General features: G+C 43.5%; 1 protein-coding gene and 2 long non-coding RNA genes across 11 annotated transcripts; 1 reads left to right on the forward strand and 2 right to left on the reverse strand.

Annotated features, from left to right (window-relative positions):
- Nucleotides 1–2,537: 2,537 nt before the first annotated feature.
- Nucleotides 2,538–11,080, reverse strand: LOC106595178 (trichohyalin). Of its 9 annotated transcripts, none has more exons than XM_045702644.1 (15): nucleotides 10,633–11,080; nucleotides 9,503–9,573; nucleotides 9,064–9,262; nucleotides 8,878–8,896; nucleotides 8,709–8,740; nucleotides 8,521–8,593; nucleotides 8,272–8,430; nucleotides 8,062–8,179; nucleotides 7,820–7,870; nucleotides 7,567–7,644; nucleotides 7,328–7,384; nucleotides 7,085–7,144; nucleotides 6,934–6,986; nucleotides 6,691–6,796; nucleotides 5,946–6,465 (listed from the first exon to the last, which is right to left on the reverse strand). In XM_045702644.1, exons 2-15 carry the CDS (start codon nucleotides 9,533–9,535, stop codon nucleotides 6,112–6,114), a joined length of 1,392 nt encoding a protein of 463 aa, XP_045558600.1. In that variant the 5' UTR covers nucleotides 9,536–9,573; nucleotides 10,633–11,080; the 3' UTR covers nucleotides 5,946–6,111. The 9 variants fall into 9 exon arrangements, with proteins under 9 accessions (XP_045558601.1, XP_045558600.1, XP_045558599.1 ...); XM_045702643.1 differs by having other exon boundaries at nucleotides 9,503–9,587; nucleotides 10,633–10,805; XM_014186558.2 differs by lacking the exon at nucleotides 10,633–11,080 and adding an exon at nucleotides 10,547–10,628 and having other exon boundaries at nucleotides 9,503–9,587.
- Nucleotides 3,225–5,945, forward strand: LOC123729028 (uncharacterized). Its single transcript, XR_006760786.1, has 2 exons — nucleotides 3,225–3,341; nucleotides 5,398–5,945. It is a non-coding gene; the product is annotated as an uncharacterized lncRNA (long non-coding RNA).
- A 3,946-nt stretch (nucleotides 11,081–15,026) lies between the features above and the next one.
- Nucleotides 15,027–17,797, reverse strand: LOC106579470 (uncharacterized). The gene is made up of 2 exons (XR_006760787.1): nucleotides 17,371–17,797; nucleotides 15,027–15,200 (listed from the first exon to the last, which is right to left on the reverse strand). It is a non-coding gene; the product is annotated as an uncharacterized lncRNA (long non-coding RNA).
- Between the last annotated feature and the right edge of the window lie 6,947 nt (nucleotides 17,798–24,744).

The following is a 24,744-nucleotide window of genomic DNA, read 5'->3' on the forward strand; positions in this document are numbered from 1 at the left end:
AACACCAACCGGATGCTTCACATTTATACATCCAGTTAAATATCTAGCTAATAATTGTTCTATCTGTGCCTCAGTCATGCCTCAAAGAAATGCCCTGTAGGCCTACATACTGCCCGCAGGCTACCCCTGTAAACACACACACACACACACCTGTTCAAACAAGAGTTTGATGTACTTTGTCAATAAGGCAGTCCTTAATTCCAAAGGTCCAGCAACAACAAAAAAAGACCCTCGCATATATACACACACCTCTTACTGAACAGCTCACAGGTCCTGAACTAGGAGGGAGTGTGAATAGGAGAGCAGCATTTTCAGCTTATTCATTCAGAAGAGAAACAGGTTTTAAACCATGTAGGCCTTTATGTGGCCATTGCCTTGAACCAGAACCCAGTCTGCTGTCCCCACATGCTTCAAGAGGGCCACCATTGTTCCTGTTCCCAAGAAAGCTAAGGTAACTGAGCTAAATGACTACCGCCCTGTAGCACTCACTTCCGTCATCATGAAGTGCTTTGAGAGACTAGTCAAGGATCCTATCACCTCCACCTTACCTGACACCCTAGACCCACTCCAATTTGCTTACCGACCCAATAGGTCCACAGACGACGCAATCGCCATCACACTGCACACTGCCCTAACCCAGCTGGACAAGAGGAATACCTATGTAAGAATGCTGTTCATCGATTACAGCTCAGCATTTAACACCATAGTACCCTCCAAACTCGGCATTAAGCTTGAGACCCTGGATCTCGACCCCGCCCTGTGCAACTGGGTCCTGGACTTCCTGACGGGCCGCCCCCAGGTGGTGAGGGTAGGTAACAACATCTCCACCCTGCTGATCCTCAACACTGGGTCCCCACAAGGGTGAGTTCTCAGCCCTCTCCTGTACTCCCTGTTCACCCACGGCTGCGTGGCCATGCACGCCTCCAACTCAATCATCAAGTTTGCAGACGACACTACAGTGGTAGGCTTGATTACCAACAACGACGAGACGGCCTACAGGGAGGAGGTGAGGGCCCTCGGAGTGTGGTGTAGGAAAATAACCTCACACTCAATGTCAACAAAACAAAGGAGATGATCGTGGACTTCAGGAAACAGCAGAGGGAGCAGCCCCCTATCTACATTGACGGGACAGTAGTGGAGAAGGTGGAGAGTTTTAAGTTCCTCGGCGTACACATCACAGACAAACTGAAATGGTCCACCCACACAGACAGCGTGGTGAAGAAGGCGCAGTAGCGACTCTTCAACCTCAGGAGGCTGAAGAAATTCGGCTTGTCACCAAAAACACTCACAAATTTTTACAGATGCACAATCGAGAGCATCCTGTCGGGCTGTATCACCGCCTGGTATGGCAGCTGCTCCGCCCATAACCGGAAGGCTCTCCAGAGGGTAGTGAGGTCTGCACAACGCATCACCGGGGGCAAACTACCTGCCCTCCAGGACACCTACACCACCCGATGTCACAGGAAGGACAAAAAGATCATCAAGGACAACAACCAGCCGAGCCACTGCCTGTTCACCCCGCTATCATCCAGAAGGCGAGGTCAGTACAGGTGCATCAAAGCAGGGACCGAGAGACTGAAAAACAGCTTCTATCTCAAGGCCATCAGACTATTAAACAGCCATCACTAACATTGAGTGGCTGCTGCCAACATACTGATGTACTCAATTTATCACTAGCCACTTTATATTATATAATGTTTACGTACCCAACATTACTCATCTCATATGTATATACTGTACGCTATACCATCTACTGCATCTTGCCATCTTGATGTAATTAAATGTATCACTAGCCACTTTAAACAATGCCACTTTATATAAGGTTTTCATACCCTACATTACTCATCTCATATGTATATACTGTACTCTATCCCATCTACTGCATCTTGCCATCTTGATTTAATGTATCACTAGCCACTTTAAACAATGCCACTTCATATAATGTTTTCATACCCTACATTACTCATCTCATATGTATATACTGTACTCTATACCATCTACTGCGTTTTGCCTATGCCGTTCGGCCATCACTCATTTATATATTTTTATGTACATATTCTTATCCATTCCTTTACACTTGTGTGTATAAGGTAGTTGTTGTGAAATTGTTAGGTTATATTACTTGTTAGATATTACTGCATGGTCGGAACTAGAAGCACAAGCATTTCGCTACACTTGCATTAACACCTGCTAACCATGTGTTTGTGACAAATCAATTTGATTTGAATTATATGTAATACATAAAGGGTGATTCCTCACAAAACTAGAACATAAGAAAACCATGATTGTGGGGATTTTCACGAAATGTATTCCATAGACGGGTCCTTTGGAGGAAGGATTGTTGACATATACTAGACATGTGTATTTTAAAGCATTATTGAGAAATAATTAATTGAAGTTTGAATATTTGTGTCATTTTGGCCTTACTCCTTTAAATCTCCATAAAGTTTAAAATGTAGGTGCTACAAAGCAGAAATTGGTGTCACATGAAGCTTTACCATTTGCTCTGTAATATGAATAGTATATTGATTTCAACACAAATTTTCTTGCTTTTATTTATTAATATAAAAAAATATAATCATGAATGTTGGCTAATATTTCAATATATTGTTGATCATAAAATACAAATTTGATACAAATCATTAAAATCCAGAGGGAAAATATTTACACATGAAGCAACCAAATATCACACAGTCAAACTCTCAGTCATTTAGTAAGTTCACCATTCTGCCATTCTCACTGTTAAACATCGCAGTGTTCAACACAACGGCTATTAGATCCAGAGTGGATCTGCTACTTTTACAGTTATGACCAATTTGCAAGCGTTACCAACAGAGGGAATGTGAAAATGGGTTAAAAATGGCCGCCCTCTGCTGGTGATTTGAAGGATGTGTTGTGAAGTAAAACGAGAGCTGTTTTTCATATTTAAAAAAAGAAAAGTAACCTTTATTTAACTAGGCAAGCCAGTTAAGAACAAATTCTTATTTACAATGACGGCCTACCCTAGCCAAACAAGGACGGCGCTGGGCCAATTTCCAGAGATCCCACTCTGGAAATGTGATATGCCTGTACAGTATATTATGTTAAACAATATATAGAAACATTTGCCAAATCTTCTTTATATTTTTAAATATTCAAATATATATATGTATATGTGTATGTAATATATGTTTTATTGTCACATAAATGAATATAATACAATTGTCTGCTACACCAGGCTGTGTCAGATGAGAGATATTGGAGAAAGGTTGATCATGGACATTTGGCAGAGCGCTGTGTGATCATGTTTACATCTCGTTTCTCCAAGAGAGCTGAGCTGAGAAAATATGCAGCCTTTGCAGGTACTGTGTGTCTTTATGTCTGTGTATGTGAGAGTGTATATAATGTATTAATTACACAGTAGTCTCAATTCCATCTGAATTACCACTGACATTATGTGTGAGATTGCTGTGTGTTTTGTGTCTGATCATGTGTTTATGTGGCTAGGTACTGTGTGTTGTCCTGGTCACTGCATCGGTTGCACATGCTCAACACACACACACACACACACACACACACACACACACAAAGTAAAAAAGTCATAGTAACTTGAAATAACTTCTAGATGGTGTGTGTTAATACCTGGGCAGATGGTATGAGGCAGAGAAGCTGCCTGCTGTATTTGAGGGAGGGAAGTGCCAACAGGCCACATACTCACTACTCTGTGATAGAACTCATACACTCACACATCACAGACTGTATGAAGTCAGTCAAACCATAAACATGAACACTCATAACCAGATCTTCTTCAAAGGTGAGATGTGGTCCCAGTCCCAACCACACCTAGCTCGTAGCCCCAAACCAACCCTGAAGCCTCTGCCCCTTAGCCCCCAAACCTAGCCCCTACCTCACCTGTCTCTCTGTGTGTGTCTAGGTTTACCAGGTGATCCATACTTGGTTCTGTCTATAGACTACAGTAGTTTCTCTCTGGTCTACTCCTGCACAGACTTCCTTATCAATTTCTAACGGAATATGATTTTGGAATTGACTGCTGTAGTTGAATGCATTGATTCTCAATAAAGTATTGGAATGTGAATTGATTTATTTGGTCTGTTCCGTCGACTTTGCCTGGATCGTTTCCCGGACACGATCATGCCAAGTGATGTCATTAGCTGTCTCCATGGTGACCTGGAGGCCATCGGTGTCGACCTCAGATGCCTCACAGTGTCAGACCAGACGGCCTGTGACACTGTGGCCTGAGAACAAACAAACAAGCACACACACACAGCTTAGTAAAAATTGTTACAAAAGGGTTCTTTGGCTGTCCCCATAGGAGAAGCCTTTTTGGTTCCAGGGAGAACCCGTTTTGGTTCCACATAGAACCCTCTATGGAAAGGATCCTACATGGAACCCAAAAGGGTTCTACCTGAAACCAAAAAGGGTTTTCCTATAGTCCCAGTCGGTATTAAATAGAACGTTGAGGCCGTGCCCGCCTGTGTGGAAAACAACCCGTGGTTACCTTGGTTACCCTATTTGCTCACAGCAAAAACCTGACCTTTTTCAAATGCAATTTTCTTGTTGTCTGCTTGTTTTAGTCAATTACAAAACAACATTTAAGAAAATCCTATTGACTCCACTAGTCCTACTCACAGACAACTACCCTACGTCTTGACCTCTTTCTCCCCTATCTCTCCAGATGAAATCCTATTGACTCCACTAGTCCTACTCACAGACAACTACCCTACGTCTTGACCTCTTTCTCCCCTATCTCTCCAGATGAAATCCTGCGACTAGTGATGTTCGGCTGCCCGACATCGTGCCCACTTGACCCCATCCCCTCATCCCTTCTCCAGACCTTCTCCAATTCCTCACCTCATCCCCTCATCCCTTCTCCAGACCTTCTCCAATTCCTCACCTCATCCCCTCATCCCTTCTCCAGACCATCTCTGGAGACCTTCTCCAATTCCTCACCTCATCAACTCATCCCTGACCACTGGCTGCCTCCCCTCTGACTTCAAGATAGCCAGAGTCGCTCCCCTCCTCAAGAAACCAACACTCAACCCCTATGAAGTCAAAAACAACAGATCCCTTCTTTTTTTCAGCCAAAACCCTTGAGCGTGCTGTTTCTGACCAACTCTCTAGTTATCTCTCTCAGAACAATCTTCTTGACTCTAACCAGTCAGGCTTCAAGGCGACTCACTCAACTGGGACCGCTCTTCTCTGTGTCACAGAGGCTCTCTGCCTTTCCCAAGCTGACACCACATGCTCACACTACTGCTTCCCCCAGGGCTAGGTTTTAGGCACTCTTTTCTCTATACACCAAGTCACTCGGCTCTGTCATATCTTCACATGGTCTCTCCTATTACTGCTATGTGGATGACACTTAACTCCTCTTCTTCTCCCCTTTCTGACACTCAGGTGGTGACACACATCTCTGCGTGTCTGGCAGACATCTCAGCTTGGATGTTGGCCCACCACCTTAAACTCAACCTCAAAAACCAGCGCTGCTCTTCCTCTCAGGGAAGGGCCTACCCGCTCCAAGAGCTCTCCATCACGGTTGACAACTCCTTGGTGTGACCCTGGACAACACCATCATTCTCTACAAACATCAAAGCAGTGACTTGCTCCTGCAGGTTCATGCTCTACAACTAGGGCTGTTGCATTGACTGTATCACAGCCACACCGGTAGTCACAAACCTTTGGTCACAGTAATCTCATCCAAAACGGTGCAAATGAATGGCACTGATGGGTAGCCTACCAAACAGTCCTTGCACTCAGCTATTGTCACTCTAATCAATCTCTAAACACTTCATGATTGAATACATTTACATTTTTGTCATTTAGCAGAGACTCATTGAGTCCAATCTTTAAAATGTCATTTAACTAATCTTCATAAAGCTAAAAAAGAAACATTGTAAAATCAACTCTACTGTTTCCCTTTATTAAAATACAACCAGTTGTCCATGTATGATGCAGTATTCAGTTTTATTTAGTTAACAACAGCATTGCAGCCTGGAAGGGTTGAAGATCAGAGTTGGTGGGTTGAGGTTTGATTAGTGTGTGTGTTTTTGTGAATGTGTGCGTGTAGGTAGTACGTAGGTAGGTATGTATGCGTATATATGTATGCATGTGTTACAGAGGAGGGAGGCCTATGTGGTGCACGTTGCAGTATGGCTGTATGAGATATCTGGCAGTAGACCAGAGGATATCGATGCAGCTGAGTCCAGTACAGTGGTCGTAGCAGCCAGGGACCATGGAGACCAACACACCCAGAGGAGCCAGGAAACCCAGGGTGAAACCTCCTGCTGCCTGGACACTTCCCACCAGATCTGACCACACACCTCTCTTCTCCTGTAACAGCTGTTTCTCCTCCTTGACCTCCTCCTCTTTCTCCTCTCTTTCTATCCTCTCCTCCACTCTCTGCTTCTCCTCTTTCTCTACCCTCTCATCTCTTTGCTCCTGCACCTCCTTATCAGAGGACTCATCCTGGGATAGGAAGTGAACACATACATTTCGCAACAGAGCATCTCCCCAGTGTGTGTGAAGGCAGCCTGCCTCCCAGCTAAGTCCTACCCAACCCTAAGCTCACACTGTCCTGTAGTACTACCTGATCACCAAACAGTGAAGACAACACTACAGACAAGCACTTCTGCACTTTGGGGGAAGATGTGGAAAGAGTGATCGGTTATATGTTGTGTGTATGCGACCCACCATCCTACGTGGCAGTAGACCCATTTCCTCCGCTAGAGTGATGGAGCGCTGAGTGGCTGCAGACAGAGTCCCATCTAACGCCATGTAACGCCCCTCTCCTCCATTACTAAAGACAGAGAAAGAGAGAGGGAAAGACAGGGGGGAAGAGAGAGGGGGTATTACAAAAAAAGAGGGTATTACAAAGAACGTGCCAAAATTAGAGAGTGATGCGTGAGGGATGTTATGATTGAGTGTGTGTGTTACACTAGGGCCTCTGCCAGTTGGCTCTCCAGATCCTTCATCTTCTCCTTCAGATCCTGAGAACAGAGAAACACACAACATAAAGACCACAGTGTGTATCAGTTAGATGTGTGAGGTCTACATCAGGCATATGTAAAATGTGTGTGTGTTGTACCTGTGTGATGGAGGAGTACTCTATGAGGGACTGCTCCAGCTGCTCAACAACAAAGTCCTTCTGTAGGGGAGACACACATAGAGATGTTGGGCACTGGCCAGCCAGCCAGCTAATAGACTGCAATGGACCTAATTTAAACTGGCAAGCCATGTGGCATATCTAAAGAACATCCGTTACATTTATTGGGAATTTAGGGCATATTTGAAATGTAAACATTATTTTCAATATGTAGTTATCACATACCTTATGTATGACCTCATACCTCTGATCCAGGGTGAGTCTGCTCTCCTCTAGCCGTAGCTGTTTCACACACACACACAGTTAATAGTTGGGCTGGAACAAAAGCATGTGGCCTCCCAGGAACACAATCCCCCCGTGATCTGGTAGAAGGCCCCCCCTCCCCGTGATCTGGTTGAAGGATATCAATCACCCCCCTGTGATCTGGTGGTATCAGATGATATCCGAGCATGTATGTGTGCTACCTGTAAGGCCTGTAGAGCCTGGCTGAGGTCAGCGATCTTCTTCTTGTCAGTGGCTCTATCTGGTATAATACGGGACATCTATGGATGAGAGAGAGAGAGAGACACACACAGAGAGAGACAGAGAGGGAACAGAACAGTTCAGTGATGTTGAGGACAACAAATGAATATTATGCATCCATATTGGCTGGCCAGTGAAACATTCAGTATGTCTGTTCTAACAGGGTCAAAGGTCAAGGCTTAGAGATCGCCATACTTCACTGCCAATGGTCTCGATCTGGTCTTCCAAAATCTCCTTCTCTTTCTCCTGCCGGAACAAGGGATGAAAACAACATCAGTTTATCAACGCTCTACATCTTTCCTAGGCACTTCCTATTGACCAATTAGCTCAGTTGGTGAGATGATTGGTCAAATCAGGTGTGTTCAGTGCCTGGTTTTATTTGTCGTATATATGGTTTCTTGGTTACTATTGCTTTACACCACTTCCTGGTAACCCACCAGTTGTTTGATGTAGGACTCCAGGTTGCCCGTAGCGCCGTCCTTCTCAGCTGATAAGCTCCTGATCTCCTCCAGCTCATCCATCAGCTGCTCTGCATCATGGATCGACTGCTTCATCCTGACAAGCACACACAAATAATGATGAACATTTTGATTGATGGTTACATTTGACCAGGTTGTGCAGTGTGTCTGCATGGTTGTGACTGTTACCCTTTAACTTGGTTGCGCAGTGCAGCGTTCTCAGTGCGTAGCACTGTGTTGTTGTCATCGGCTAACTCCACTGTTCTCTGCAGCTCTGAGTTCAATTGCTTTAGTCTGCTTCGGGAATACACCAACTCTGCTAGAACATCACTCCTCTCCTCTGCACTCCTACAACACACGTTAGAAAATAGTAAATACACCAACTCTGCTATCACAACAGCACTACGGCGGGCAATGGGAGTTGTCTGGGGCACTCACAGGTCTGCAGAGTTGAGGATCCTCTCCTCCTCTGACACGTACAGCCTGACAAACTCATCATTTTGCTTCTTCTCTGAAACACACACACACAAAACATCATTACAGACACAAATGCTAAAAACTCCCCTAATACACACACCATGTGACTTGAATTGAATGTAAAGAGCAGCCATACCAGATAGACTCACCTTTATAATCATTGCCATCATCTTCCACTGACCTAAACACACACAGATACAGAACAAGCTAAATGTAAGTGTGGACACACACAGATATGAGCAGATAGATGTAGACTACCACAGCCATAACTGTGTGTGTTCACCTTAGCTGGTCTGAGCTGGTATACATATCACTCACCTGGGTCCCCTGGTGCTACCTACACAAGGAACAGGAAAGAGGAGAGAAAGGACCAAGAGTTACCAATACGTCACTGATGTGTCAATGAATCTGACTACTAGCTGCATGTTTGGAACCTCAAGAGCCATAGAGAGGAACAATCAGAATTTGAAAGAATGGCAGATTGTCCGACCAGTCGACTCTCACCAGTAGAAGAGGGCGTGACCACTAGCCCTCCCTCGTCCTCCCATTGGCCTTCCTCGGCATGCCCCTGGTACCAGCCCCGCTGTTCATCCTCCCATTGCCCATGGTGAGCGTTGAGGAGAGCCGGGAGGTCAAGCACCGAGCATGATGTCACACCGTGGGAGCCACAGCCCAGTAGACCCAGCTGCTGCAGCTGTCCCGCCTACATTAGAACCACAACTTCATTAGGAAAGGCTTTCAGTCTACATACACAACTCTCAAAGAGCTAACAAATTACTATAAAGCAAAACAATAGCAGGCTACTAGTACAGTATTCAGGTGAGCTTTATTGACATTAAACTGAAATAACCCAATGTTGCCAAAGCAATAAAAAAGGACATTGAAAAAAAACATTTGTTGGCAGAATATGAACATATTCTAGCTACAGACTTCTAGATATTACCTCAATGGGGAAGGAGACGGTCCTGTGCAGCATTCTCCCTCAAATACCCAATGCCACTGGAAATCTGTCCCCTTTGAGAGAGAATCTGAAAATTTCACATTATTTCTAGGATTCAGTGTTGTTTAGTCAGCTCTACTGAAAGTATAGAGGTATAATTTGCAATAAAATCAAGTCTGGAGTTAAAGGCAAGTCAATAGCTATATACTTGGAAAGCTACATAATTTCTGAGCTTGCAAAATAATGCCAAATAAATACAGCGGGCGTTTATGAAGTCATAGTATAAACAACGCCTTGATGTCGTCACACTAGCTAACAAAGGACAAGCCTCCAAAGGCTAAGCTAAGTAGCTAGCTAGCGGTCCTTTTCAACAGCCTGAAAGCGAACGATGTTTTAGCTAGGAAAATATGTTCAATTTCAGTTTTCAGCTACTTTTATAGCAATGTTGTTACTTTTCTCTCTTAGTTAGCTAAGCTAACTTTAGTAAACGTTAGCTCAGGATCGCAAACTGGTTATCTAAAACTGTTAGCTACACAACTTAGCCATCTAATGAATACGTTTCCATCAATAAGCTAACAGTGATGTAATATGTTATTGGCCGATTCAAGTCTTTGTTGATTACATATTATAATTTTTTTTACTATCTAGCTAATTATTCCATATACCTACTCATCTGTCTCTCTCACCAAACGACGGTGGGCCACTGCCCTGGACACAAGCAACTCAACATCTAACCAGTCAGTGCTCTGTTTCATTATCGTCGACTCACTTGACTGATCACTCACCAGTCCAGTGGTAATACAGTTTGGCCAAGCACTTTACACTCTTTTACGACTTAGAAGTTATTAAATATTTCAAAAGTTTTCATAGACTAGCTTCTACGCTCGGTCGACCACGATTTAATGGGCTGCCTGAGTTGGACAGCGTGCAGTATTGTAGAAGTTCTCAACACTGCCAATATTTTTCATGTTGTAACCCATGTCGGATTGTTGTTGTGTTAACATATTAAAAACGCATAGACTTTCTGTGTATCACGTCCATACAGACCTCAGTCAAAGATTTGTATAATTAACCCAAGATAGAATAGAGCCTGTAGTGTCCAAAGAGCAAATGAATCAGTGAGCACAACATACAGAGAGGTGGCAGAGCTGGTGAGATCCTGTTGGCGCGTTCTAGCTTTTACTTTTATATTTTCGTTAGGGAACGCCTTGTCTGTGAAGTGCGCATGTGCAATAACTCTATTCGCCCTTCGAAACAGCGCAATGTTTTGAACATTTGCCCAAGGGTAAAGTCTACTTAACGCAGTCCACCCTGCTTATTATTTAAACTGTATGGAGATCAAATGTTTAATCGATGAGAGATTTTGCAGGATGTCGGCCAAAACCCATCTAGCTCCGTCTTGTCCCACTGTCGGCCACTGGGCTTCCTCCCATCACTGTATTTGGTAGTGAATGGAAACACCAACCGGATGCTTCACATTTATACATCCAGTTAAATATCTAGCTAATAATTGTTCTATCTGTGCCTCAGTCATGCCTCAAAGAAATGCCCTGTAGGCCTACATACTGCCCGCAGGCTACCCCTGTAAACACACACACACACACACACACACACACACACCTGTTCAAACAAGAGTTTGATGTACTTTGTCAATAAGGCAGTCCTTAATTCCAAAGGTCCAGCAAAAAAAAAAAGACCCTCGCATATATACACACACCTCTTACTGAACAGCTCACAGGTCCTGAACTAGGAGGGAGTGTGAATAGGAGAGCAGCATTTTCAGCTTATTCATTCAGAAGAGAAACAGGTTTTAAACCATGTAGGCCTTTATGTGGCCATTGCCTTGAACCAGAACCCAGTCTGCTGTCCCCACATGCTTCAAGAGGGCCACCATTGTTCCTGTTCCCAAGAAAGCTAAGGTAACTGAGCTAAATGACTACCGCCCTGTAGCACTCACTTCCGTCATCATGAAGTGCTTTGAGAGACTAGTCAAGGATCATATCACCTCCACCTTACCTGACACCCTAGACCCACTCCAATTTGCTTACCGACCCAATAGGTCCACAGACGACGCAATCGCCATCACACTGCACACTGCCCTAACCCAGCTGGACAAGAGGAATACCTATGTAAGAATGCTGTTCATCGATTACAGCTCAGCATTTAACACCATAGTACCCTCCAAACTCGGCATTAAGCTTGAGACCCTGGATCTCGACCCCGCCCTGTGCAACTGGGTCCTGGACTTCCTGACGGGCCGCCCCCAGGTGGTGAGGGTAGGTAACAACATCTCCACCCTGCTGATCCTCAACACTGGGTCCCCACAAGGGTGAGTTCTCAGCCCTCTCCTGTACTCCCTGTTCACCCACGACTGCGTGGCCATGCACGCCTCCAACTCAATCATCAAGTTTGCAGACGACACTACAGTGGTAGGCTTGATTACCAACAACGACGAGACGGCCTACAGGGAGGAGGTGAGGGCCCTCGGAGTGTGGTGTAGGAAAATAACCTCACACTCAATGTCAACAAAATAAAGGAGATGATCGTGGACTTCAGGAAACAGCAGAGGGAGCAGCCCCCTATCTACATTGACGGGACAGTAGTGGAGAAGGTGGAGAGTTTTAAGTTCCTCGGCGTACACATCACAGACAAACTGAAATGGTCCACCCACACAGACAGCGTGGTGAAGAAGGCGCAGTAGCGACTCTTCAACCTCAGGAGGCTGAAGAAATTCGGCTTGTCACCAAAAACACTCACAAATTTTTACAGATGCACAATCGAGAGCATCCTGTCGGGCTGTATCACCGCCTGGTATGGCAGCTGCTCCGCCCATAACCGGAAGGCTCTCCAGAGGGTAGTGAGGTCTGCACAACGCATCACCGGGTGCAAACTACCTGCCCTCCAGGACACCTACACCACCCGATGTCACAGGAAGGACAAAAAGATCATCAAGGACAACAACCAGCCGAGCCACTGCCTGTTCACCCCGCTATCATCCAGAAGGCGAGGTCAGTACAGGTGCATCAAAGCAGGGACCGAGAGACTGAAAAACAGCTTCTATCTCAAGGCCATCAGACTATTAAACAGCCATCACTAACATTGAGTGGCTGCTGCCAACATACTGATGTACTCAATTTATCACTAGCCACTTTATATTATATAATGTTTACGTACCCAACATTACTCATCTCATATGTATATACTGTACGCTATACCATCTACTGCATCTTGCCATCTTGATGTAATTAAATGTATCACTAGCCACTTTAAACAATGCCACTTTATATAAGGTTTTCATACCCTACATTACTCATCTCATATGTATATACTGTACTCTATCCCATCTACTGCATCTTGCCATCTTGATTTAATGTATCACTAGCCACTTTAAACAATGCCACTTCATATAATGTTTTCATACCCTACATTACTCATCTCATATGTATATACTGTACTCTATACCATCTACTGCGTTTTGCCTATGCCGTTCGGCCATCACTCATTTATATATTTTTATGTACATATTCTTATCCATTCCTTTACACTTGTGTGTATAAGGTAGTTGTTGTGAAATTGTTAGGTTATATTACTTGTTAGATATTACTGCATGGTCGGAACTAGAAGCACAAGCATTTCGCTACACTTGCATTAACACCTGCTAACCATGTGTTTGTGACAAATCAATTTGATTTGAATTATATGTAATACATAAAGGGTGATTCCTCACAAAACTAGAACATAAGAAAACCATGATTGTGGGGATTTTCACGAAATGTATTCCATAGACGGGTCCTTTGGAGGAAGGATTGTTGACATATACTAGACATGTGTATTTTAAAGCATTATTGAGAAATAATTAATTGAAGTTTGAATATTTGTGTCATTTTGGCCTTACTCCTTTAAATCTCCATAAAGTTTAAAATGTAGGTGCTACAAAGCAGAAATTGGTGTCACATGAAGCTTTACCATTTGCTCTGTAATATGAATAGTATATTGATTTCAACACAAATTTTCTTGCTTTTATTTATTAATATAAAAAAATATAATCATGAATGTTGGCTAATATTTCAATATATTGTTGATCATAAAATACAAATTTGATACAAATCATTAAAATCCAGAGGGAAAATATTTACACATGAAGCAACCAAATATCACACAGTCAAACTCTCAGTCATTTAGTAAGTTCACCATTCTGCCATTCTCACTGTTAAACATCGCAGTGTTCAACACAACGGCTATTAGATCCAGAGTGGATCTGCTACTTTTACAGTTATGACCAATTTGCAAGCGTTACCAACAGAGGGAATGTGAAAATGGGTTAAAAATGGCCGCCCTCTGCTGGTGATTTGAAGGATGTGTTGTGAAGTAAAACGAGAGCTGTTTTTCATATTTAAAAAAAGAAAAGTAACCTTTATTTAACTAGGCAAGCCAGTTAAGAACAAATTCTTATTTACAATGACGGCCTACCCTAGCCAAACAAGGACGGCGCTGGGCCAATTTCCAGAGATCCCACTCTGGAAATGTGATATGCCTGTACAGTATATTATGTTAAACAATATATAGAAACATTTGCCAAATCTTCTTTATATTTTTAAATATTGAAATATATATATGTATATGTGTATGTAATATATGTTTTATTGTCACATAAATGAATATAATACAATTGTCTGCTACACCAGGCTGTGTCAGATGAGAGATATTGGAGAAAGGTTGATCATGGACATTTGGCAGAGCGCTGTGTGATCATGTTTACATCTCGTTTCTCCAAGAGAGCTGAGCTGAGAAAATATGCAGCCTTTGCAGGTACTGTGTGTCTTTATGTCTGTGTATGTGAGAGTGTATATAATGTATTAATTACACAGTAGTCTCAATTCCATCTGAATTACCACTGACATTATGTGTGAGATTGCTGTGTGTTTTGTGTCTGATCATGTGTTTATGTGGCTAGGTACTGTGTGTTGTCCTGGTCACTGCATCGGTTGCACATGCTCAACACACACACACACACACACACACACACACACACAAAGTAAAAAAGTCATAGTAACTTGAAATAACTTCTAGATGGTGTGTGTTAATACCTGGGCAGATGGTATGAGGCAGAGAAGCTGCCTGCTGTATTTGAGGGAGGGAAGTGCCAACAGGCCACATACTCACTACTCTGTGATAGAACTCATACACTCACACATCACAGACTGTATGAAGTCAGTCAAACCATAAACATGAACACTCATAACCAGATCTTCTTCAAAGGTGAGATGTGGTCCCAGTCCCAACCACACCTAGCTCGTAGCCCCAAACCAACCCTGAAGCCTCTGCCCCTTAGCCCCCAAACCTAGCCCCTACCTCACCTGTCTCTCTGTGTGTGTCTAGGTTTACCAGGTGATCCATACTTGGTTCTGTCTATAGACTACAGTAGTTTCTCTCTGGTCTACTCCTGCACAGACTTCCTTATCAATTTCTAACGGAATATGATTTTGGAATTGACTGCTGTAGTTGAATGCATTGATTCTCAATAAAGTATTGGAATGTGAATTGATTTATTTGGTCTGTTCCGTCGACTTTGCCTGGATCGTTTCCCGGACACGATCATGCCAAGTGATGTCATTAGCTGTCTCCATGGTGACCTGGAGGCCATCGGTGTCGACCTCAGATGCCTCACAGTGTCAGACCAGACGGCCTGTGACACTGTGGCCTGAGAACAAACAAACAAGCACACACACACAGCTTAGTAAAAATTGTTACAAAAGGGTTCTTTGGCTGTCCCCATAGGAGAAGCCTTTTTGGTTCCAGGGAGAACCCGTTTTGGTTCCACATAGAACCCGTTTTGGTTCCAGGGAGAACCCTCTATGGAAAGGATCCTACATGGAACCCAAAAGGGTTCTACCTGAAACCAAAAAGGGTTTTCCTATAGTCCCAGTCGGTATTAAATAGAACGTTGAGGCCGTGCCCGCCTGTGTGGAAAACAACCCGTGGTTACCTTGGTTACCCTATTTGCTCACAGCAAAAACCTGACCTTTTTCAAATGCAATTTTCTTGTTGTCTGCTTGTTTTAGTCAATTACAAAACAACATTTAAGAAAATCCTATTGACTCCACTAGTCCTACTCACAGACAACTACCCTACGTCTTGACCTCTTTCTCCCCTATCTCTCCAGATGAAATCCTATTGACTCCACTAGTCCTACTCACAGACAACTACCCTACGTCTTGACCTCTTTCTCCCCTATCTCTCCAGATGAAATCCTGCGACTAGTGATGTTCGGCTGCCCGACATCGTGCCCACTTGACCCCATCCCCTCATCCCTTCTCCAGACCTTCTCCAATTCCTCACCTCATCCCCTCATCCCTTCTCCAGACCTTCTCCAATTCCTCACCTCATCCCCTCATCCCTTCTCCAGACCATCTCTGGAGACCTTCTCCAATTCCTCACCTCATCAACTCATCCCTGACCACTGGCTGCCTCCCCTCTGACTTCAAGATAGCCAGAGTCGCTCCCCTCCTCAAGAAACCAACACTCAACCCCTATGAAGTCAAAAACAACAGATCCCTTCTTTTTTCAGCCAAAACCCTTGAGCGTGCTGTTTCTGACCAACTCTCTAGTTATCTCTCTCAGAACAATCTTCTTGACTCTAACCAGTCAGGCTTCAAGGCGACTCACTCAACTGGGACCGCTCTTCTCTGTGTCACAGAGGCTCTCTGCCTTTCCCAAGCTGACACCACATGCTCACACTACTGCTTCCCCCAGGGCTAGGTTTTAGGCACTCTTTTCTCTATACACCAAGTCACTCGGCTCTGTCATATCTTCACATGGTCTCTCCTATTACTGCTATGTGGATGACACTTAACTCCTCTTCTTCTCCCCTTTCTGACACTCAGGTGGTGACACACATCTCTGCGTGTCTGGCAGACATCTCAGCTTGGATGTTGGCCCACCACCTTAAACTCAACCTCAAAAACCAGCGCTGCTCTTCCTCTCAGGGAAGGGCCTACCCGCTCCAAGAGCTCTCCATCACGGTTGACAACTCCTTGGTGTGACCCTGGACAACACCATCATTCTCTACAAACATCAAAGCAGTGACTTGCTCCTGCAGGTTCATGCTCTACAACTAGGGCTGTTGCATTGACTGTATCACAGCCACACCGGTAGTCACAAACCTTTGGTCACAGTAATCTCATCCAAAACGGTGCAAATGAATGGCACTGATGGGTAGCCTACCAAACAGTCCTTGCACTCAGCTATTGTCACTCTAATCAATCTCTAAACACTTCATGATTGAATACATTTACATTTTTGTCATTTAGCAGAGACTCTTATCCAGAGCGACATACAGTAGTGCATACATTTTCGTACTGGTCCCCCGTGGGCATCGAATCCACAACCTTGGCGTTGCAAGCGCAATGCTCTCTACCAACTGAGCCACACCGGACGTGTGATGAGGACAACATTGTGATTGGAGTTAGAGCTGCCGTTCCCAAATTGACACAGGATATCCCCAGACCCAATATGCATAAATGGATTGTTAAAACCCGTTCCGAAAGGACCTAAAGGACAACCGGTCCGATCCGAGAAAGGGAGAGAGAGGCCGTGCGGTGTGTGCGTGTGAAAAAGACACGGGAGGCTCAGTGCACAGGAGCAGGCAGAGGGAGAGACCGCAACCATTGTTATCTCGTGCTAGACTAACTTATTGATAGTTATTTATCATCCCATCTTATTACATAGCACATGTCTTGACAGCATCAAACCGAGAGAAGCTACCTAACTAGGCTAATGGAAGCTAGCCATTACGTTATTTATCACCGTCCTACAGTTAGCCTACACATAACAACAACTCTTTTCAGATTATAGCCTAAATTGTAGCCTACCTGTTGGCGCTTGGTCATTGGAGCCTTTCTTTCTCATTTCACTTTTAATTCTTTCATTTTAATTCCATCTTCCATTGATTAGATCTCTCTCTTCTTACAGAGCAACAAGGGAACTGCACCTCTTCACCTTCAGGATATGCTCATCCATATATTTATATGTACATATTCTTATTCCATCCTTTTACTTAGATGTGTGTGTATTAGGTAGTTGTTGTGAAATTGTTAGATTACTTAGACATTACTGCACTGTTGGAACTAGAAGCACTCCCTATGCATTCCCTACTCGCAGCTCGCTCGGTATGCACTCTGCTCATGGCGTCTGAGAGCATTTCGCTACATCAACAATAACATCTGCTAAACATGTGTATGTGACCAATATAATTTGATTTGATTTTGTCAAACCCTATATACCAACCCGAGCACTCCGTTCCGCCACCTCTGGTCTCTTGGCCCTCCCACCCCTTCCGGAGGGCAGTTCCCGCTCAGCCCAGTCAAAGCTCTTCTCTGTCCTGGCACCCCAATGGTGGAACAAGCCTCCCCCTAAAGTCAGCACAGCGGAGTCCCTGTCCATCTTTCGAAAACCCTACTTCTTAGAATAGTATCTTAAATAACTCTCAAAAAAAGCGTGCCCAAAGTAAACCGCCTGCTACTCAGGCCCAGAAGCTAGGATATGCATATAATTGGTAGATTTGGATAGAAAACACTCGGTAGCGTCCAAGCCTATTGAATAAAAGTGGGGCTTTTATTGCTCTGTTTTTTTCAATGTTTGTAAACATTGTAAATGTAAACAAACACTGTATAGCCTCATAACATGGTTAAAACAATAATTTTGATATCATGGATGGTCAGTCCTTGCATCCATCGCTCTGTCTATTAATCTGAGAGTGGTTACATTTCTCCAGGCCTATCCCTCAGCTTTTAACCAAAACAGAGGCGGGGCGGCTATTTGTTATTGTTTCATCTGTGGATTTGCCCTTTAAACAGCTGCATATTATCAAGATATCAATGTGTCACCAACAAAAAGGTAAACAATAGGCCTATAGCAAATGCAGCATATGGCATTCATTTTTCACATGTAAATAGCACTTTTCAGTAGCGTTCAAAGCATGCCATTCCATGAGCGCTGCATTTATTTTTCAACTCGAATCAAAGAGCCCAATCAGTCCTCCATGACAACAAAATCATAAACAACAGAGTAGGGCTGGCTAATAAGTGCTTAGTTTTAAGGTCATGCTAATCTCCAAGTCCTATTCTTGAAGATCAAGAGGTATAACATTTATTGGAATGACTGGAATTCTGATAGACTTTGGTTTTTAATGTAAAGATATAATTTAATCATATTATTATCTGTAGTAGAAAGTGATGGGTTAGAAGAAGCCTACATAACCAACCCAAAAATTTAAATGTAACATTTATATATGGCCAGCTATGTAAACTTTAACATTGATTTATCCTGCAATAGATGTTGTTCAATTGGTGACATACAATTTTGTCTTCTTCTAATGCCTCTTAAGGGGAAAGTAATCTAAAAGTAATGGAATGTAATCAGATTACGTTACTGAGTTTGGGTAATCCAAAAGTTAAATTACTGATTCAAATTCTGGACAGGTAACTAGTAACTGTAACAGATTACATTTGGAAAGTAATCTACCCAACCCTGCCCGTGATGAAATGTTTTCCATGTAGCTTACTTGGACACCAGGTCCCCACAATTTCCCAATCTTCCACAACGAATAGCCTGATGTCACAGGGCTCTTGCAGGCTCCATTTCCCCACGCGGGACCATTGCGAACCATAGGTCGGGATTTTTGACCTGGTTACATGTACATTGAACAACATGGCAGCTTTCAGCATGTTTTGTTATTTCTGTATAAAATAATCAACAAGAAAGTTGGCACTTTTATAATGGGTGTAAATAGAAAATACTGTTTGTTCTCCCCAATTTGTGGGCGTGGTCTTCTTCTTCTATGATATAATGGTGTTCGGAACAATTAAATGTGCATTCAGCCACCTACTGTGGGTGGATAATAAGGATCCCAAAAAAAGGAAAAAACACTTGTGTAAAAATAAAATATCATACTAACTACCAAACAAATGTATTAACCAAACAAAATCAAGCTGCTTTTCTGTAAAAACCACATTCCAATCAGATCCCAACACAGCCTCAGAATCCTCCTGTGAGGGCGGGACACTTCCTAGCAACAATAGTCCTTGTAGTGCTTCTGCCGTGAAGTCTTGAAACCCAAAACACTTCTCGGCTGCAGATATAATGATATCCAGCTTCTTTTACTTCTTAGACACTTGTGCTGTACAATTAATCACTGTGGCTATACATGCCACAAAATCCACCTTCTTCACAATGAGTGTATCCAGATCACCCGACTGATTTAAAACACTATCAACTGGTTGCAATGCATCTACCACCATATCTTCAACACTGTTGCCTCTCGCCCCTTCGACTCTCTTCACCGCCTCCACATAGGAGATCTGCTGGCATCCCTGATCCTTGACACCTCGGCCTCCTTCACCCTAACAGGCACTCAAGGAAGTCCGGAGTATGATCCCCACCACAGTCGCAACATTTTCCATTCACAGATTCTTCAATATTTTACTTCTCCAGTCTTTAAACATTTGACATGTGACCATATCCTTTACAATTTCCACACTGTAATAGTTTGGACACACATTTTCTCAACACATACCTCACATATCCAAGCCTCACATATTCAGGTAGAGTTTTCTTAAACAACAATGATATCGACAGGATTTTCTCCTTCTTTCCATTTACCATGTGGGTCAGCTGACGTGCGCTGACCACTCCTGGATTTTCTGACTCAGGTACTCATCATCTACAGCACCAGTCAAAAGTTTGGACACACCTACTCATTCAAGGGGTTTTCATTATTTGTACTATTTTCTACATTGTATAATAATAGTGAAGACATCAAAACCATGAAATAACACACATGGAATCATGTAGTAACCAAAAAAGCTAAGTTACAGTGTAAATCTACAGTGTAATATGATGTTTTTGACTGTATGTTTTGTGACCTTTAGGAGCAAAGCTTTCTATTGAAATCACACTGGCAGGTTTGAGATGTTGTTTTTCGATGTAGGAGAAAGGTAATAGGGCTGTTGAGGCGTGTATGTTTTGCATCCTGAGAGCACAGTTCTCATAGAGACACACAGGAAATGCTCCAGAATGCTAAACTTCTCTCTCTCCGTCTCTCCCCCTCTCCCTCTTACAAATGCCAGAGCCTTCACCCCTGAAGGAGGTAAAATATGGACACGCAGGCACAATGCACGCACGCACACACACATTTTCCCCCTCATAGAAACAAGTTCACAGGGAAGGGATAAGAGATAAGAAAAGAGGACTACCTAGATGAGATACATCTAGGAATACCTATGTGAGAATGCTGTTCATTGACTACAGTTCAGCGTTCAACACCATAGCCCCCGCCAAGCTCATCATGAAGCTTAGAAGCCTGGGACTGAACACCTCCCTCTGCAACTGGATCCTGGACTTCCTGACGGGTCGACCCCAGGTGGTGAGGGTAGGCAACATCACCTCCACCACGCTGACCCTCAACACGGGGGTCCCACGGGGCTGTGTGCTTAGTCCCCTCCTGTACTCCCTGTTCACCCATGACTGCGTGGTCAAGCACGACTCCAACACCATCAAGTTTTCTGACGACACGACGGTGGTAGGCCTGATCACCAACGACGATGAGACAGCCTACAGGGAGGAGGTCAGTGACCTGGCAGTGTGGTTCATACTGGTTCATACCTCTCCCTCAATGTCAGTAAGGCCAAGGAGCTGATCGTGGAGTACAGGAAACGGGGGGTGAGCACGCCTCCATCCCCATCGACGGGGCTGCAGTGGAGCAGGTCGGGAGTTTCAAGTTCCCTCTGTGTCCACTAACACGTAAACAGTTGTGAAGAAGGCGCAACATCACTTCATCCCCTTCATCAGGTTGAAAAGATTTGGATGGGCCCTCAAATCTACAGCTGCACCAATAAGAGCATCTTGACTGGCTACATTACTGCTTGGTATGGTAAATGCACCACCCTCGATTGCATGGCGCTACAGAGGGTGGCGCGAGCAACCCAGTACGTCACTGGGGCCGAGCTCCCTGCCATCCAGGACCTCTATATCAGGCGGTGTGAAAGGAAGGACCATAAAATTGTTAGACTCCAGCCACCCAAGCCATAGACTTTTCTCTCTGCTTCCGCACGGCAAGTGGTACTGAAGCAACAAGTCTGACACCAACAGGCTACTGAACAGCTTATATCCCCAAGCCATAAGACTGCTAAATAGCTAACAAAATGGCTACACAGACTATCTGCAATGACCCATTTAATTGTTTCACTGACTCTATGCACAGTCACACACTCGCTCTATGCACACTCTACACACACACACACACACACACACACACACACACACACACACACACACACACACACACACACACACACACACACACACACACACACACACTTCATTTTCTCACACACACAACACGCCCACTCTGTTTATCATATATCCTGATGCCTAGTCACCTTACCCCTATAAATGCTTAGTCACGTTAACCCTGGAATTGTCCCTGTATATAACTTACTTACTTTTTTCTCATGTTCTTCTTACATCTATTTCTCATGTGTTTCTGTTGTGCTTTACTTTTATTTTATAGTACTACTGATATTTATTACTGCATTGTTGGGAAAGCGCAAGCAAGAAAGGCATTTCATTGTATTTGTGCATGTGACAATAAAAACGATACAAACTTGAACTGGAGGAGAAGGTGTAGCAGTACAGGTGGTATGTAGACTGCCTGCAGAGTTCTACAAGTCAGACGACGTGTCCAGGGACAAATTATGGAATGTAAAGCACAGCATTTCAGATAGTCCCGCTAACCTGTTGTTATGGTTACCTGTACTTCATAGGCATACAGCTTTACTGTACCTTATGGCTTTACCTCTCTTCCCCTTCTCCCATCTCTCCTCTTCTCTCATAAGAAAAATGTTTCCTATCTCTTGGCTCCTCTTCCTCCTCCCTCTGGTCTCCGCCCAGACATACTACCACTGGGGTCCATGCCCCAGCGTCCAGCCCAATTTCAACCTGCAGCAGGTACACACACACACACACACACACACACACACACACACACACACACACACACACACACACACACACACACACACACACACACACACACACACACACACACACACACACACACACACACACACACACACACACACACACACACAGCTTTAAAGCGGACATTATTAGCAACCCCTCTCTCCTACTTGGGCACTTGGTACAAGATAGTGGGCATCCTTTAAGAGAGGGAAGTGCATCCTACTCTCTGAGGGGAGACAAAACCATCAGTCTTAAACTCTCAGTTCTAGTGAGTATTTATTTGTGTGAGTGTGTACAGTAGGTGTGAGTGTGTACAGTTAATGTGAGTGTGTACAGTAGGTGTGAGTGTGTATGTATGTGTGAGTGTGTACAGTATGTTTGAGTGTGTACAATATGTTTGAGTGTGTACAATATGTGTGAGTGTGTGTATGTACAGTGTGTACAGTAGGTGTGAGTGTGTATGTATGTGTGAGTGTGTACTGTATGTTTGAGTGTGTACAATATGTGTGTATATATGTGAGTGTGTATGTACAGTTGAAGTCGGAAGTTTACAGACTCCTTAGCCAAATACATTTAAACTCAGTTTCTCACAATTCCTGACATTTAATCCAAGTAAAAATTCCCTGTTTTAGGTCAGTTAGGATCACCACTTTATTTTAAGAATGTGAAATGTCAGAATAATAGTAGAGAGAATGATTTATTTCAGCTTTTATTTATTTCATCACATTCCCAGTGGGTCAGAAGTTTACATACACCCAATTAGTATTTGGTAGCATTGCGTTTCAATTGTTTAACTTGGGTCAAATGTTTCGGGTAGCCTTCCACAAGATTCCCACAATAAGTTGGGTGAATTTTGGCCCATTCCTCCTGACAGAGCTGGAAACTAAAACAAATTCAAAGATGACAAAAAATGTAATGTGATACAAAATTGTATCACTTATTTTCAATTTAAATCGGTATAATAAAATGATAGCAATACCAATGCTGAGTCAGGTTTGTAGGCCTCCTTGCTCGTGCACGCTTTTTCAGTTCTGCCCACAAATTTTCTATAGGATTGAGGTCAGGGCTTTGAGATGGCCACTCCAATACCTTGACTTTGTTGTCCTTAAGCCATTTTGCCACAGCTTTGGAAGTATGCTTGGGGTCATTGTCCATTTGGAAGACCCATTTGCGACCAAGTTTTAACTTCCTGACTGATGTCTTCAGATGTTGCTTCAATATATCCACATAATTTTCCTTCCTCATGATGCCATCTATTTTGTGAAGTGCACCAGTCCTTCCTGCAGCAAAGCACCCCGACAACATGATGTTGCCACCCCTGTGCTTCACGGTTGGGATGGTGTTCTTGGGCTTGCAAACCTCCCCCTTTTTTCTCCAAACATAATGATGGTCATTATGGCCAAACAGTTCTATTTTTGTTTAATCAGACCAGAGGACATTTCTCCAAAAAGTATGATCTTTGTCCCCATGTGCAGTTGCAAATCATAGTCTGGCTTTTTTATGGTAGTTTTGGAGCAGTGGCTTCTTCCTTGCAGAGCGTCCTTTCAGGTTATGTCGATATAGGACTCGTTTTTACTGTGGATATAGATACTTTTGTACCTGTTTCCTCCAGCATCTTCACAAGGTCCTTTGCTGTTGTTCTGGGGTTGATTTGCACTTTTCGCACCAAAGTACGTTTATCTCTAGGAGACAGAACGCATCTCCTTCCTGAGCGGTATGATGGCTGTGTGGTCCCATGGTGTTTATACTTGCGTATTATTGTTTGTACAGATGAACGTGGTACCTTCAGGCGTTTGGAAATTGCTCCCAAGGATGAACCAGACTTGTGGAGGTCTACAATTTTTTTATGAGGTCTTGGCTGATTTCTTTTGATTTTCCCATGATGTCAAGCAAAGAGGCACTGAGTTTGAAGGTAGGCCTTGAAATACATCCACAGGTACACTTCCAATTGACTCAAATTATGTCAATTAGCCTATCAGAAGCTTCTAAAGCCATGACATCATTTTCTGGAATTTTCCAAGCTCTTTAAAGGCCCAGTCAACTTACTGTATGTAAACGTCTGACCCACTGGAATTGTGATTAAGTGAAATAATCTGTCTGTAAACAATTGTTGGAGAAATTACTTGTGTCATGCACAAAGTAGATGTCCTAACCGACTTGCTAAAACTATAGTTTGTTAACAAGAAATTTGTGGAGTGGTTGAAAAACAAGTTTTAATGACTCCA

This window comes from Salmo salar, chromosome ssa19, assembly GCF_905237065.1.
Source record: "Salmo salar chromosome ssa19, Ssal_v3.1, whole genome shotgun sequence".
Classification (NCBI taxonomy): domain Eukaryota; kingdom Metazoa; phylum Chordata; class Actinopteri; order Salmoniformes; family Salmonidae; genus Salmo; species Salmo salar.

Bases quoted from the DNA above. Each gene is read 5' to 3' on its own strand.
- LOC106595178 (XM_045702644.1), bottom strand. From the start codon at position 9,535: ATGCTGCACAGGACCGTCTCCTTCCCCATTGAG. The intron at 8,431-8,520 runs GTGAGTGCCCCA...CGTGTGTTGTAG, and splicing joins ATCCTCAACTCTGCAGACCT to GAGTGCAGAGGAGAGGAGTG. The intron at 6,466-6,690 runs GTGGGTCGCATA...TTCCTATCCCAG, and splicing joins GTCTACTGCCACGTAGGATG to GATGAGTCCTCTGATAAGGA.